Here is a 17,391-nt window from a genome sequence, read left to right as displayed (position 1 = left end):
ATTATTTAGGTATACAAAAGATTTATCAGCATTATTGCACAAATCACAAGTAGCCATTATTTTCTAGTTGAAAAGCACGCAGTCACGCTATAATAATATAAGAGTCGTCCAAAATCACTACTACAAAGGGGCAATCTTAAAGAGAATACATGAGTAATTACACTGGCGGCAACGGGTTTCTTCAAAGTCAAAGCTAGACTTGTTATGAGGGGAAGTTCTGGCGCGAGAAGACAAATTATTTCATGGTCATTATCATCGTTATTCGTCGTCGAACACGTAGATGACCGGTGTATTTTCCAGCATCAGAATGTCCTTCTCGAGCTCCTTCAGTCCTTTCTCCAGTTTGGCTTTGCGCATCATCTTGGGAACCGTGTCTATCAGCAAAGGAAGACTTTGGTATTCCTGCTGCAGCTTTTCCCAGTTTTTCTTTAATCCCTGAAATTTGAAAATTTGAAATCGTTATCATATAAATGAATATCATAAAACAAACCTTCAACAGTTCGAGACGTTCTTCCTGTGTAACCATTTTACAGCTGGATTTTTCCTCAGGCACAGCACATTTCATTGCCTGTTTTTGGATTTCTAGCTCCCGTTTTCTGCGTTCCAGATAACAGGGTATTTTTCCGTACTTGGGTTGGCACATGTACACCGGAACCAGGCCGGACTTTTTGAGATCATGAAAGTCGCCCTTCCGAGTGTCGGCGTACCGTGGAGGTCTCTGCTGTTTTGGTCCTGCACTGGTGGCTTTCTTGATGTTTTCCATCTTGTGATCAACTATTTTCACAACCTGCTGACGGCCGCATTCCAGCTCATTCTTTTTGGGGACCGGAGGCTTACAAGCGTCACTACAAAGGCGCACCGGTGCCGATTTGGTGGCACGATAGCGTACGCCACCGTTCTTTTTGAGAAATTCTTCCGGATTGGGTTGGGGTACCTTGGCATAACCCATGGTACGATGTGAGTCCTTGCAGGATTTGGTTTCACACCTTACCATATTTTCGAATCGGGAATGATACAGCGGTGGTTTTGGTGGACGTTCCGGTGGCTTCTTCTCGACATTGTAAATGTTTTCATTGTGATAGTAGATGTTAATCACCGACATTTTCGACGGAAGCTAAACAGTTTGAAGCTCGGTGTGAAATTCCTCTAGAAATGTAAAGAACAAATTAATCCAAAACCAAATACAAACCACACGAAGGACAAAATAGTTTCACCTTTGGGGTTGTTGTTTGTACCGATCAAATAATGGAGGTCACGTAGCAACCGTTGGCCGTGAAAGGGAAACCAAACAAATACGCGCTCCCCTTGGCAACGGTAGTAACGGCAAGGGCAGGACACTTTCAGAAATGTGCCTTATTCTAAATAAAGTTTAAAATAATTAATTTAAATAAGTTGAGAAAAACATTTTCGAATGAATGTTCTGAAATCGAAGTTTGCACCCGAATTTTAGAATCTGAATCAGCATTATAAATCTGAACATGCAAATCTCAGTTTTAAACATCAAAATCGATCTAAAATCTACAGGGGAAAGTCTATATCTGATTTTCTATTGCGATTCTACCTTAAGAAGTCCGTCTTACCCGACTTGCTCCTATATCTAAAATATGATATCTGAATCTGTAATCAATGAACTTAATCCGAAATGAATCCCGAATCTTAAATATACACAAATCGGAATCTTTAATCTCATCTCATCTGAATTTAGAATCTTGAATCTGAAAACTAAATCTTATTACATATTTATTTCTGAATCTAAAATCTGTTATGTCACTCATGTGGCTTCACTGTCACAAATCGAAAATTTGAAACATGAATCTGAAATTAAAAAAATGGTTGTAAAACCTATATTGCGGTTACTGGGAAAATTTCTAATCGAGCGACGGTAGCCTTCCGTGCGGTAGGCTAGCCGGAGCAGTAAACACAGTTAAAAAATTCACTCTTACTCACTAATTTCAAAAGTTAAGTTAAGAAGTAAATTCTTGAATCAATCTTCAAATCATTATTTTGCAAGAGAGGACAAAACATGAAGTCATCGGAATGAAATATTATTATTCTTAGTATTCATTGAGATTGAATTAATTACGAGCGTTAAAATCCCAGACAAAACAAAAAATATTGAACACTATTGAAAACACATTTTTCCATAGCCTGAGAATAAACGAATTTGGCATGACGAAGATTTTTGATGCGATAAATGCGTCTTTGATACTTTATATGCTGGTCGAATTCAATTATGTTGTCGTTAAAATGTAACAAATCGTATATGAGAAGTTAAAAAAAGGAGTTGTGTACGGATAATGATCTATTATAGGAAATAATACCATTCGCATCGCAAAAAATTGGACTGCGCACTCATAACTGCGAAACTTGTGCGATCTGTCAAATCAGTATAAAATATGTCGGTTTTCTACACGCTAACCGCTTTTCAGTTAAACTTTATACGGATAACTCCGACTGCAAAACATAGCACGAAATCCAACATTTAATGAATGATCGCTACCGTGTCGTCGAACTCTAAACTTATTTAAACAACTACAGCGTTTTCTTTTTTTTCGTGAATTTGTCCGCTGATTGACCCCATCGTTAACTGTTTTTTTTATTATTCATTTTTCCGTGATTTCGACCGCTGATTGACCAAGCTCAAGGCAAACACAATTTTTTTGTTTTATAAACAATAGATAATCCGATAATAATATTTGGTATACATGTTTGTTTGACAACTTTTTATTAAATCATCTTTAAATGTTTTCCGCTTGTTCATCCGATTTAATTTCAGTCGATAAATAATCCTTATGTAGAACAATGCTCATTTTTTTCTTGAATACTGTAATTTTTTTTACAGTGGTACCCTACGGGAGCCCAAATCAGCTATCGCAGAAATAGAAAAAAAGAGTGGATCAGCAATACTTAACTCAGTCATCTGAGGATAAATTTAAAACTGGAATCTAAAATCCTATTCGAATCTGGAATTCAAAGTCCTAGTTTGAAATTTAAATCTGTGCCTGAAATCTAAATTTGAGCTCTGAAACTTAAATCTTAATTCAAAATCAGAAATCTGTATCTGAAATCTTGTATTTGAGGCCCTTGGAGCCAAAGGGTTATAAGTGCATAAAATCTGATTTCGAGAAAAAAGCACTTGAACTTTGTTGTGTTCCAGTAAATTCCATTGGCATTTTTTATGAACTTTGTTCATGAGAATGATCTTCTTAAATAAAAACAAAGCATTTTACAACATTTTTCCATAAAACAATGTTTATTGGACGTTAACACGTTCGTCGCCACGGCACCCATATTCGGGTGACGGGTGTATTTCCTGGGGGGCCCCGTCACATCAAAAAGCGTGTGACGCTCTCTTACTTGAATTTACCGCTCAGCTTCGCCACACGTTTCAAATATGGGAGTTCTCCCTCTTTGCTTTCTCTCTCTGGAAATTTCTTTGGGCCCGGCTAGTAAAACTACCAAAATGAGCGTGGCGACGAACGTGTTAATTGAGGCGACATTTGCGTCGCCGCCACGAGTTTCTGGGTCTGCCTCTTCTTCGATGTCCTTCTGGATCCCATTCAAGCGCCTCTCTGCAAATCTCGTTTTCATCTCTTCGCATCGTGTGCCCAATCCATCTCCACTTACGTTTCCGAATCTCGATTTCTAGCGCCCTTTGATGACACCGGCTATGTAGTTCCTCATTTGAGATCCAGTTGTCAGGCCACCAAGCGCGGATGATATTTCACAGGCAGCGGTTTACAAATAGGACTTGCAGTTTTCGCGTCGTTACCGCATATGTGCACCAAGTTTCGCACAGTTGAAGATTCGAATTTTTGTTCGTAGAGATTTCTGAGGTGAGCGCCAGAAGTTCCGTAGACTCGCAAATGCAAATCGGTCTTTTCTGACCCATGTTTCGAAGTTTTTTCTTGGTACCACCATCAGGCGTTATGTGGCTACCAAGATATTGAAAGCACTACACTTTCTCAACCTGTTGCGCAGCTACCATGAAACTGGAGAAATTTCCTGTACTGATCTCCATCGACTTGGTCTTTCCGAAATTGACTTTGAGACCTGCTGCTATGAAGCCACAGATGAAACGTTCGGTGAGGACGTCGAGTTTGCTCTGCATATCTGATTGTGTTTGGACGAGCAAAACAATATCGTCTGCCAGGTCAAGGTCGTTCAGTTGCGCCATTGTTGAAGGATTCCACGACAATTCTCGGTTCGGTGCACAGTCGATCGATCCAGTCAGAATCTCATCCATTACGATTAGAAAAAGTAACGGTGATAAGATACATCCTTGTCTCACTCCAGCAGTTACCGGGATTGGATCGGACAAGACACCGTGCAGGAAACCTTGCACGAAAATGGCTTGTACTGTGCTTCGATGAGATGAACTAGTTTCTCTGGGACTCCTCGTCGCCCTAGAGCCGCCCAAATGTTTTACTGGTTCAGTCGCCCGAATGCTTTTTCGAAATCAACGAACACCAGCAGAAGAGAGTTCTGGAATTCGTTGATTTGTTCCAGTTTTATTCGTAGCGTTATGATGTGGTCCACACATGATCGTCCGGATCGGAATCCAGCTTGTTGCCGTCGGAGTGCAGCGTCAATTTTCTCCTGGATCCTTTGAGGGTTGTACATATCAAAGTTATGCCTCGCCAGTTACCGCACTTGGTCAGGTCTCCTTTCTTCAGGACCTTTACGAGGATACCCTGCATCCATTCGGCCGGGCATGTTGCAGTATCCCAGATGTCAGCGAAAAGACGGTGCGACATTTGTGCTGACAAGGCAGGGTCGGCTTTCAGCATTTCAGCAGGGATGCAATAAATCTCAGGTGCTTTGTGGGATTTCATGTCTTAAATTTCCGCTTCTATTTCAGCCAGCGAGGACGCTTCCAAGTTTACGCCATTTATGCGACTTACTGTTGGCGCTTCGAGCTGCGGGTTCTGTTGGCCATCGGTATTCGTGACTCAGAAGAGTTCTTCGAAGTGCTCAATCCATCGTTTGAGCTGATCTGTTCGATCGGTCAATAACTGACCTGCTCGATCCTTTAGCGGCATTCTTGAATTAGTCCTTGCACCACTAAGGCGGCGAGAAAAGTCATAAAGTAATCGGATATCTCCATTAGCGGCAGCTCTTTCTCCCTCTTCGGCTAGGGAGTTTGTCCAGGCTCTCTTGTCTCGTCTACAAGCTCTGCCTTTTAACTGCCTTTACCAGCTCCGCATATCGTAAGCGAGCGGCTGCTTTGGTTGACCCGGTACACCCTGCTCTATTCCGACTTTCGCCTTTTTCCGATCATCGACCCTCCTCCAAGTTTCATCCGACATCCATTCACTTCTACTTCCACAAACTTTACCGAGAGTACCAAGGCTCGTCGTGATAAAGGCGTTCTTGATTCCACATCACTGTTCTTCGACTGTTCCGTCTGTCGGCGATTCCGAGGCTCGGGATTCTAGCTGTTCAACGTATGCCCTTTTCACCTCTGGATTCTCCAAGCGGCGGACGTCGTATCGACATCCGACTTTTTCCTCGCGCCGTTGGACACGCACGACTCTCAGTCGTATCTCACCAAGGACGAGCTGATGGTCAGATGCAATGTATGCGCTCCGTTTGTTGCGGACATCAAGAAGGCTCCATCCCCATTTTCGGCTGATACAGATGTGGTCAATTTGGTTTTCTGTTCGGCCATCTCGGGATACCCAAGTGACCTTATGTGCTGGTCGATGGCGGAAGAGCGATCCACTGATCACCATGTTGTTGTACAAATCGGCAACGTCATTTGGCGCATAACACTGGACGATTGTAAGGTTTCTAACTGATATAATAGACTGGTTGGGTTGAGGGTTGATAACTGAATGAGTTTATTAAGAACTATGTAAGTCAATGGTTACTATTCCAACATCCCCCCTTAACCGTGACTATTGTATCCCAAGTGCTTGTCTTCCGGTTCCGAAAGTGGCCAATGGTAGAGATTTGGTCAACAGGTCCGCCGTTTGATGTTTGGATCCAATATGTTCCAGCTTGAGAGACTTGTCAGCAACTTTCTCGCGCACAAAATGATGTCGGATGTCTATATGTTTACTTCGCTGTGAATATCCAACTTCATTTTCGGCAAGGCAGATGGTACTCTTGCTATCGCAGTAGATTGTCACCGGGTCTGAATCTCCAAACAGCTCTTTCCGCATTCCCTTCCACCAGATCGCTTCCTGTGTAGCAGCAGAAACCGCCATGTATTCCGCTTCGGTCGTTGACAACGCCACCGTGGTTTGTTTTCTACAGCTCCATGTTATTGGTCCGCCGGATTGAAGGAAAACGAATCCAGTGATAGATCGTCTTGAATCAGGATCGTTTGCCCAGTCTGCATCGCTGTAGCCTAAGAACCTTTGATCAGCTTTCTTCGAATAGATCAGTTTCATTTCTTTCGTGTGCTTCAGGTACCTCAGGATACGTTTTGCAGCCGTCCAATGAGCTTTCCCTGGATTACTACTAAAGTGACTAACAGCATTCGTAGCATAAGCGATGTCGGGTCGAGTACCTTGTACCAAAAACTGAAGACCTCCTACTAGTTCCCGGAAAGGTACGTTGCTCATGGCGTTCCGCTCTTCTTCGGTTTGTGGGCACATCTCCTTTGTGAGCTTCTGGTTGAAATCGGCAGGGGTAGTCGCAGTATTACAATCAACAACACCAAACCGATTAAGAAGATCATCTACACGGAAAATAATAAAAAGGTAAAATTTACCTTTTTGCGAGGTGATTTTTTTCCACCCCTCTTTCGAGGTGAATTTTACCTTTTTTACATTCACCTAGCAAAAAGGTAAATTTTACCTTTTTTCAATTCACCTAGCAAAATGGTAAATTTTACCTTTTTCCCGTTCACCTAGCAAAATAGTAAATAATATCGTTTTCCCATTCACTGATTTGAAAGGTAAATGCTTGTTGGTTTGGTTGGTTTCCTCAATAAAAATTAAAACAAAACTCATTGAAAAATTTATATTTATTTTATAAATAAATAGGGACAATTAATTATATTATTTTTTAAATATATCACCTTGTTTAAAAAAATTATTGAGGTTTTTTCGCCAAGCTCGTGGCAATTCGACTTCTCGTTCTTCCGCGGCATAATGGCGACTTATCCAGTCAGGTCCGGCTTTTCCGGAATGATATCTGGAGGATGACGGAGCTGGGCCGATCTGAAACAAAAGCAAATTATTATGATGAGAACCAGCACAACTAAATAATAGCTAAGAAAACACTTACCATTCTGTTCCGATTTTGCCATATTGACACGAAACAAAACTTCCCTTCTGAACGACAAAACAGCTTAACCTCAATAAACGGATTCGGTAAATAGTTCTTTTGTTCGAGATGATTGTACCGTTTTGTTTAGCTCAATCCAGGTCAATTTCACCTCGCTACGAGGTAAGTTTTATCTTCTTTGGAATTACCTTTTTTGCTAGGTGAATTATACTTTTTTTATTGAGCTCAATTCAGGTGAACTTCACCTCGCTACGAGGTAAGATTTACCTTTTTACGATTCACCTTTTTTCTCGGTGAATTGTACCTTTTTCCCAACCTCGATTCAGGTAAATTTTACCTCGCTGTGAGGTGAGTTTCACCTCGAAGAGGTAGAAGTTACCTTTTTGGCTTTCACGAGCGTTCACCTTTGCTAACTCGGTAAATTTTACCTTTTTATTATTTTCCGTGTATGTAATGCTCTTGATCTACACAGAAAAAAAATCTGAATCCTTAACAACACTGAAATTGAAAACCTGTATCATTACATGACGTGGAACACGATTTATTGATGTAAATTTACAAATTAAAAAATGTTGAATCCTTAACAGCACTGAATTCGTATGACACAAATATTACTTAACACGGAACGCGATTATTTGATGTAAATTTACATCACATATGATGTAAATAAAAAGAAGCATCACATACGACAGATTTTCCAGTGCGAATTAAATATTACACGTCTTTAATATTTTACATGTCTTTAAATTTTACACGTCTTTTGAAGTTTACAGATGTGTAATATTCAACTCGCACTGAAAATCCCATCATATGTGATGCTTCGTTTTTGTTACATCATATATGATGTAATAGAAATAGAAATTTCTTAAAATTACACGACATGGAATGTGATGAGGACATTGAATTTCAATTTAATAGAATCAGACAAATTTAAATAAAGTGTCAAGTCAGAGTCGTGCACCAAAAAGTATTTTTTAAGCAGTTTTCCCGCGATTAAAGTTCCCAGAGATCTTCGTGAAGCAGGAAGCGGTTCTGGAAGCAGCTCCAAGTTATTCAACTTTTGATCCGGTCTTCGAGAAAAAATAAAAGTGTGAATGTGACTCCTAATATAAAAAATTGTGAGATTAAAAAAATCATCGTCATCAAAAGAAATAAATTAAATTAATTACAAAAGGTTTTATTTTTATTATGACATGAGATAATTCCATTATTGAATCATAAATACCAATAAATAAAACAAAACAGATTCTAATTGGAAAGTTTTTCTTCCAATATTCAGTGGTTTTATAATTTACATCATTTTTATTTTACATGTTGCCATATTTTACATCATTTTTTATTTTACACGTTGCAACATTTCACTGGCGTGTAATTTCCAACTAGCACTGAAAACTCCGGTATATATGATGCTTCTTTTTATTTAAATCACACACAGTAAACGAAAATTACCGAGTTCGGTAATTTTTTTACCGAAATCCTAACATGTGTAATTCGTTAAACTGTTCGGTAATTTTTTCGGTAAAAAATTGACGAAAATCGGTAAATGTAGAATCGATTTACCGATGTTCGTTTATTTTTTACCGAAAAAATTACCGAACAGTTTAACGATTTACACATGTTAGGATTTCGGTAAAAAAATTACCGAACTCGGTAATTTTCATTTACTGTGCATGTGATGTGATTTTACAGATTTTTTTCGTTGTGTGTAGCATCACCTCGTCCGTGGTTCTGGTGACTCGGAATCCTAGGACCTTGGTCGCCAGACCCAAATCTTTCATCTGGAGTTTGCTTTCCAGAGTCCTTTTCAATTCATCCACTCGTTGCTGGTTGTTCGAAAATATTAACAAATCGTCCACATACACGGCTACAATCAAAATCGATTTATTTTCTATTTTGAAGTAGACGCAAGTGTCGTATCTGGATCGCTTCAGGCCAGCTTTTCGCAGTTACCCATCCAACTTCTGGTTCCATACACGACTTGCCTGCTTCAAGCCGTATAATGCCTTCTTTAGTCGACACGATTGATTCGGATGAGCCTGATCTACAAAACCTTCGGGTTGTTCCATGCAGATCTCTTCTCCGTCTAGGTCACCTTGCAAGAACGCTGTTACTGCATCCATTTGATGTATTTTCAGGTCCAAGCGAGCAGCAGCAGCCATCAGGTAACGAACAGTAGCGTAACGGACAACTGGGGAATAAGTTTCCGTGTAATCGACACCCTTGACTTGTGAAAAACCTTTGATCACGAGTCGAGCTTTGAAGCGTTCGAGTGACCCATCGGCATTCGTCTTCACTCGATAGACCCATTTGCACTTCAATGCCTTCCTCCCGCTGGGCAAGTCCGCCAGCTCCCAAGTACCATTCTGGATTAGCGACTGGTATTCTGCTTTCATGGCCTCCTAACACTGCAAACCGTTAACGCTCGCCAGGGCTTAGTTCATCGTTTGGGGTTCAGTCAAAGTATCCTGAGAGGAGGGGGAAACCTTTTTAGGAAGAATACCTAATCCCATATGAAAATCTCGATACTTGCCTGGAAGTAAGCGCTCCCGCTCACTGCGCCTTACCAACAATTGTGTGTCCTCTGAGTGTGAGGGGAGCGCGGAAGCAGGCTGTTCTTCCTCGCTACCATCTTCAGCATCGCTGTACTCGGACCAATTCGATTCTTGATCATCGCTCGATACTATGTCGACCTTCACATCGGTAACTGGCGCTTGATCCCCTTCGGAATCAATGACTAAGGTGACAGGATCAACTTCTGCTGAGGGCTCTTCATCGTGAACGGAAACACCTTCATGCAGGAAAATAACGTCGCGGCTCACGGTCACGTTTCTTTTCTTTGGATGATAAACGCGATATGCTTTGGAATTTTCGCTGTATCCCATGAAGAGACACTTCTCCGATTTTGGGTCCCACTTCTTCCTTTTTTCGTCTGGAACTCGTACCATAACCTCCGAACCAAATACTCGAAGGTGGGCTAAATCCGGTTTTCTGCCAGTGAACTTTTCTTCGGGTGTTACCTTCAATTCCGACATCGGCGAACGATTGATGATGTAGGAAGCCGTAGCCACAGCTTCCGCCCAAAAACGTTTTTTCAATTTGGCGTCACACAGCATGCTCCGAGCTCGTTCGACAATCGTTCTGTTCATCCGCTCGGCTAACCCGTTCTGCTGGGGAGTGTAAGAAACACTGGTTTCATGACGAATACCTGCTTGACGAAGAAACTCTTCCATGTTGCTATTGAGGTATTCTCTGCCATTGTCGGATCTGAGACACTTGATAGTCTCACCAGTTAGGTTTTCAGCATACGATTTGAAGTCTTTGAAAGCACCAAAAACTTCACTTTTCGTTTTCAAAAAATAGATGAAAACCTTTCTGCTAGCGTCATCCACAAACGTTAGAAAATATCGGCATCCTCCGATCGATTTCGTCTCCATGGGGCCACACAAATCCGTATGAATCAATTCCAATACACAGTTTGCTCTTCTACCCTTCGATTTGAATGATTTGCGACTGTGTTTTCCTTCGATACATGGAACACACTTCAGTTCTGTGCTACTGTTGTAATTGATTCCTGTTGCCATTCCGGTTAGACGCTGCATGTTACCAACGGACAAATGACCTAACCGTCGGTGCCATAGTTCGAAATTATTCCAGGCTTGAACTAAATTCGCCGACTCGGTGCGTACCTTCAGCTTGTACAGACCGCCAGTTTCCTTTCCGATTGCAACGATCTCCTTTTCTGGACTCAAAACTTTGCAGGACTCTTTATTGAAGACCACTTGGTACCCGTTGGAACAGATCTTGCTCGGACATAAGGTTGATCGCCAACTCTGGAACACACAAAACATTGCTGATGGACAGTTCACATTTCTTACCATCGCAATCGGCGTCTAATTTGACAGATCCTTTCGCCACAACAGGAACAACGGAATTGTTCGCCACGTTGATACTGCCAGACATACTAGTGGCTTCTTGCATAACGTTCCTATTCCGGCAAAGATGAGTGGTGGCTCCAGAATCAAATATCCACTCTTCCGGTCTCGTACACGCCTCCACTGTGTTGTACGCAGCGAAGAATGCTGCATGTCCGCTTTGCTTTCCGTCTCGCCCCGGTTTCGTGGATCTTTTCCTCTCACCCTGCTGCTTGCATTCGGACGCATAATGGCCCAATTTATTGCAACGGTAACATTTTATCGACGATTTCTCACCGCCCTTCTGCGCTTTGGGGTTCGAATAAAATGCTTCTTCACTTGAGCCAGATTGTGAATCGCACACCTTCACATCTTGAAGAATCTTGGCTTTAACAATGTCCGCTGTCAGCTTGATACCAGATGATTCCAGTCCAAGAATCATAGGTTCGTAGCGTTTTGGTAATCCCTTCATCAGCAAACTTGCGAGCCACGTGTCGTCGACTTTAAAACCAACCTCGGCCAATTGATGACTTGTGGTAAAAAGCTCGTTGACATATTCCTGCGTCGATTTGCAAATCACCTCTTCTTCACGCTCCGCGCCAACCAATCGGATTGCCGTTAACTTTCGCAAAAGTCCGATTTTTCTGGTTGAGCCATCGTCCTCGTACGTGCTTCGAAGATTGTCCCATGCTTTCTTCGCCGTCTTCGCATCTCTGACCAATCCGTAGATACTCGGGTCGATGCTTAGACATATCGTGGCCAATGCTTGCTCGGAAACCTCGTCGCTCACCGCCGGATCTTCATTGTTTCTAGCTTTCACTGCGCACCAGGTCCGTTCCTTAATAAGGACCATCTTGGTCGCGAAAGCCCAAGAACTGTAGTTCTCCGAACCTCGTAGAATTTCCCGTATGGAAAGAGCCACAGAACTGCTTCTGGTCTTGATGTTTCTCGAATTTTCAGTTTTCTTGAGAAAATTTTTGAACTTGTTTATTCTGCTAAGCAACCAACCGTTACTATGTAGCTTGCTGGGTCCACAACCTGATATAATAGACTGGTTGGGTTGAGGTTTGATAACAGAATGAGTTTATTAAGAACTATGTAAGTCAATGGTTACTATTCCAACACTAACCCGTGTTCTAAATCTGGCTACGATTATTCTTTCGTTTATCGGTTTCCATGTAATGAGGGCCGCATGGGCCTGCGAGCTTAACAGGAAACCATCTCCTCGTATGCCAGAGTGAAGCAGTACTTGCCCGGAATGTGTCTTTGTGTTCTCCAGCGTTAGGCCAACGGACTTCGTTCAATCCCAGAATTTCAAGCTTGAAGCGGCTAACTTCTCTAGCAAGTTGAGCCAGCTTGCCTTGCTGGACAAGGGATAAAATGTTCCAAGTTCCAATTCGTGCCCGTGTTTTTATGCTAAAAGTCGTCGCCAAAGTTCCAGGTCGATAATTTCATTCGGATTCTGTAACAATTTTATAAATTGGGATCAGTAGGTTGTTAGCCTAAGGTCCCTATCCCGCGATGGGGCTGCCATCTTGCACCGCAACCGTTCGCTACGAGACAGACGCTGTTTGAGCCGCCCCTGTCCTGGAGAACAGACACTCGGTTGTTGTTGCACGCCGCCCCTGACCTGGGAAAAAGACGCGTGCGGCCACCTTCTCAGTCTGCATGCAATCAAAGCATCCTCCGGGTTTGGGTACCCGTTCTCCGTCTAGGTTACTCGCATCCCAGCCGGTACCACGTGGAGATTGAGATAGGAGTTGTGAATTAGAGGTGATATGACCACTAAGGGGCCTCGTGTTGCACATTATCCACCATTTGCCATTTGAGATCTTCTTTAAACACGGAAGGATATAAAAGAAACTCAATTTAAAATAAGGTACACCGGGGCAAATGCAACAGATTTCACCATAGTTCAATTTTCACATGTCCTAGAAAAATATGTATATCTTCAAAAACAATCAGTTATCGTTCGTTGCATCACTAAAATAGTTCTCAACCAATTTCCGTTGAAAGTGAAAAATTAAAAAATGTTGGTAAAGAGCAACGGTACTTTTGTGAAAAAAAATCATTTACACTTGCCCCGTTTATGGGGTCAAGTGCAAACCCAATGCTTTTTCCAAACTATAATTAAAGGTGCATTTGCACTTACCCCGGTAGTGTCGTTTGCACCTGCCCCGCAGTGTGGGTTGGCAAGAGTGAATTTCTTTTTCACAACTTTCAGGGTTGTGCTAACTAACCCTAATTCAAACAGCTCAGTAGTTGAAAACGTGTTCTGTATTTCAGAACTTCAATAATGACAAACGAAATAGAATTTACAGTTGAGTAAAATTGATCTAAATTTCAACTGGAACCGTGGATCGTAAGCAATATTTCAAACAGTTTTCAAGTAATTCTTAATTAAATGACAGTTTCTTAATGAAATGACAATAAAAATCATTGCCTCCGGACTTTTATAGGACTTTAAAATTTTGTTGTTTTTTTGTTTTGATATTAAAAATTTAAAAAATTGTTGTTTGGTCCGCTGCCAAATCTTATTTCTCAAATTTCGAACGCCTGTTGAAAACCTTGGCCGCATCCACGTTCTAGACTGTTACGACGTTCGTTAAGGGGGTGTGACCGAGGTAAAAGTAAGAACGCGAACGACGTAAACTACTATAAAATACTTCTTTTATTACTGGTAAAAATATACTTTGTGCGGACGTAATTTAGGCTGTTACAATATGGAGATCTCAAACCTAATTATTGTGCTGACGCGGTATCAGCAGGTCGGCAGCACACCCAGCGGCCTATCCAGGGTCCCGACATAGACAATAATGCGGTGTGGGACAAATGGTCTTGTACGGCAAGAAGTTTTCTTATAACACGCTCTTGGCGCATTTTCAACACCTTTCCTGCTTCCCAATCTAATTTATTTAAGTACATAGTATTTCGTTTCACGACATAACTTGATGATCTAATCTATCCGTCTATAATTTTCATTTCTTTCATTTGATACTCTTCCTAATGTATACTAAAATTAGTAAGTAATCTAGTAAGTACACAACAGTTGTTGCTGAAATGCTGTCTTTTTTACAGTCATTAGATAGATTACTAGAAAATTTAACAACCTGCATGAAAAGTTTGAAAAAATAGTCACAGTATTGTTTAAACAGCCTTCATCTCCACTCTCCGCTTCCCCACTTACCCCGGTGTACCCTATAAAGTTTTATTTTAAACTCATATCTAGAATCAAGAAGAAAATGAAATACATAAGATATAATATGTAGGCGATTATTTGAAATGTTTATTTTAAATTTTGCATCAGAAGAAAAGTTCCAAATGGTACTTTTCCTAGGAGCAGGAAAATTTTTCGCTCTTATCTCTATCGAGCAAATGCAAATATAATAATCGATGTTAACTGTTCGAAGTACCAATTTTCCGCTTTCGAACTGATAACGGTGGAAATTAGATTAGCTACCAATTAATCGATAGCTAACAGGCGTGATGAGTTTTCTTTGGTAGCATTTTATCGAGTCATTTCAACTTAGTAAGTGCGTGAAAATGAAAGTTGATCACAGTGAATCGTCCTACAGAAGGTTTTCGGGTCCCAGAGTAATCACCAACCGCCGTTCGAAAGCCAATCAACGGGAACGAAACCGAATGCACGGTTTAAACGATGCTCTGGATCGGTTGAGGAGTTGCCTTCCTATACCCCAAATGGTTAACGTGTCCCGGTGCGATCACACCGCACCGCACCGACTGTCTAAAATTGAAACTCTACGGTTGGCAAGAAATTATATCGTAGCATTGATTGAAGCATTGAGCACTAATCGCCGCCTTGAGTACTTTGAACTGTTGGGGATTCTATCGGAACAGATCAGTCAGAACACGTGCAATCTGTTGCGGATGAAACTGCTTCTGGATGAAGAGCTGAAGCTGGAACTGATAGAGCCATACTGCGAGAAGCGAGCTTGCTTTTGCAAATTTAAGGCTCCCGTTGGCTGCGACGTTCGATGTGAACTTGGCGAAACGGGATTCATTGGCTGTGAGTTGGTCGAGGGTGAATTTTGTCATCTATGTTTCGAACACATGTGAAATTTTCTATACGTAACAAAATATATTATAGTAAAAATAAATCATGTACGCACTCGCTAATTTCGAATAATCTCCTTGATGTGTATAATTAAATAGTAAATAAACTGTACGAACGATAAATTTTGTGCTAGAAGCAAATTATCCGAACCAATGGGCAGCCATACAGTCCCGAGTCCAGGGCGTTTGACACACCCAGCACCACTCGTAGCCACAACCGGATCTGGTGCAGACCATGTGCATGCAACCGCCATCCCGTTCGGTGGCCGTTCGACATTGAGGACACGGTTTGGTGGTCACCTTGATGGCTATTTTCGAAGCCTCGTCCCATCGCGCCTCGGAAGCACGCAGCGGATCGATGCTGTACTCTAGGGAGGTCCCGGCATTTGGCTGAGGTGTTTCCAGACAGTCTCCAATGTGGAATCCTTGCAGGCATTGCCGGCAAAATACGAACTGAAACGATAAAATTCGTCTAAGTACAAGACTCTAAATTTTGTTTTGGAAAACTTACGCCGCAACCATTTTGGCATTGGATACGTCTACATTCGGGATCGACGAGAAGTCCCATTCCGCAACCTGGTTGAGGACATAGAACTCCTCCGTTTCGGAGCACGTACTCTTCGGTTGCGAATCTTTGATATCGTTCATACTGAGAGAAAAAAATTCCATGAATTTTTATTTTAAAGATTTTAAAGTTTAAAGTGACTGTAACCTGTTCCTTAGACAGTAATCTAAAGTGGTGTACATCTTCGATGTAGGAATTGTCGCAGCCTACTGGACACCGCAGCGTGTATCCCCCGGCGGGGTGTTCGAGAAACTGTCGCTCCAAAAGCCGGGAAACGCAATACTGGCGGAAGCAGTCCAAACAGGAAACATGTCCTGCTTCGCAGGGAAACACCAAAACTATGTCACTGAAAAAAAAAACAAAAGTATTTCTATGAATAACGCTTATTAGAATGATTAAACCTTGATAAGTTCACCTTGTTTCGGTGCATGCAATACAAGGAACATCCTTATGATTGGTTTTGATTAGATTGAGAGGACCGGCAAAATCTTTTTCACCACCGGAAGAGTGCTCCGCACATTTGAAGTAGAATTCTGTAAAAGGAGGATCGCCAAATTCGTTTTCCTAAAAAAATCAAATTGACTTATTGTCAGATCAATGTCAGCTTATGTTTTCAATCTTACCACACATGGTGTATCAAAATTTTCGCAATGACCGGTGATTCGTTTCTTTTTTAACACATCGTCCCAACAGGCGGGATCCCGATGTACCGTGAACGCTCCGCTCTTGCATATACTACAACGTACCCGGAGCTTTCCGGTGCAAACTTTTGCGCACTGGGAACAGTACACGAAAAAGTGTGCCTTCGGCCTAACTTTAGTTTGATCTGGTTCCTGCTTCTCGTTGACCTCTGTCAGCTGTAGATCCGACAAGGTTTCGCAGAGGGGTTTCGAAGTGGAGGGAATTTCTTCCGGGGATTCTTCTGAGATTTTAACATCAAGTAGTGTTTTACTACCATTGGGTAGCTTTCTAACTGGCATTGGTCTACTTTTAACCGCATGGATTATCGATTGTTGTCCTAAGTCGCATTCCTGAAAAATAAGATTTTCTTGAAAACAATCATGATGTAATCGAGCATCATCCCCATACGCTTATCGTAATCGTATCCGATAGCTCTTTGCCGGCGAAAATGATTTTCAATTCATCTGGCATAAGGCCAAGCTGCGGGGCTACCATTTCCTTCACAACCTTGATATCCATGTGCGGTTCCAAATCCACAGAAAGCGTGTTTCCGGTGTTAGTTTTCACATAAATACTCAGGGTGTTGGAAAGTTTTTTCCGCCCGAAAGAAAATATTGCTAACATATTGTAAATAAGGTTTTTCAGGAAAGTGACAATGTTGAACATGATCCGGAAGGGCCGACTCCGGGACTGTCCTAGCCAAGTGTTATCATAAAGCAAAAACCCGCGACTACCGACGTATATTCGTTACGAAATAAATTACTGTATATGAACGAGCACGATTGTTACGGTAAAATTCTAACTACAATCAGCTGTTTCGTGGACCAAAACAAGAGAAGTTGACATTTTCCTATTGGAAGCATAACGGGATCCGAAAATCTGATTGAATCGGGATCAACATCCAGTAAGAATGTTAAACGG

General features: G+C 41.7%; 3 protein-coding genes across 3 annotated transcripts; 1 reads left to right on the top strand and 2 right to left on the bottom strand.

Moving 5' to 3' along the window:
- Positions 1–205: 205 nt before the first annotated feature.
- LOC129757034 (enkurin-like) lies at positions 206–1,279 on the bottom strand. The gene is made up of 3 exons (XM_055754135.1): positions 1,215–1,279; positions 491–1,146; positions 206–435 (listed from the first exon to the last, which is right to left on the bottom strand). Exons 2-3 carry the CDS (start codon positions 1,100–1,102, stop codon positions 259–261), a joined length of 789 nt encoding a protein of 262 aa, XP_055610110.1. The 5' UTR covers positions 1,103–1,146; positions 1,215–1,279; the 3' UTR covers positions 206–258.
- A 13,414-nt stretch (positions 1,280–14,693) lies between these two features.
- LOC129752495 (neurogenic differentiation factor 4-like) lies at positions 14,694–15,331 on the top strand. Its single transcript, XM_055748269.1, has one exon. It carries the CDS (start codon positions 14,694–14,696, stop codon positions 15,225–15,227), a length of 534 nt encoding a protein of 177 aa, XP_055604244.1. The 3' UTR covers positions 15,228–15,331.
- On the bottom strand, positions 15,230–17,344 carry LOC129755033 (E3 ubiquitin-protein ligase parkin). The gene is made up of 6 exons (XM_055751332.1): positions 16,879–17,344; positions 16,413–16,820; positions 16,205–16,353; positions 15,937–16,135; positions 15,736–15,873; positions 15,230–15,677 (listed from the first exon to the last, which is right to left on the bottom strand). The coding sequence occupies exons 1-6, from the start codon at positions 17,134–17,136 to the stop codon at positions 15,366–15,368; spliced, it is 1,464 nt and encodes a 487-aa protein (XP_055607307.1). The 5' UTR covers positions 17,137–17,344; the 3' UTR covers positions 15,230–15,365.
- Positions 17,345–17,391: the final 47 nt, after the last annotated feature.

Source organism: Uranotaenia lowii, chromosome 3 (assembly GCF_029784155.1).
Source record: "Uranotaenia lowii strain MFRU-FL chromosome 3, ASM2978415v1, whole genome shotgun sequence".
NCBI classification, from domain to species: Eukaryota; Metazoa; Arthropoda; class Insecta; order Diptera; family Culicidae; genus Uranotaenia; species Uranotaenia lowii.
The sequence above is the reverse complement of the archived record's forward strand: the minus strand, read 5'-3'. Positions and strand labels throughout refer to the sequence as shown.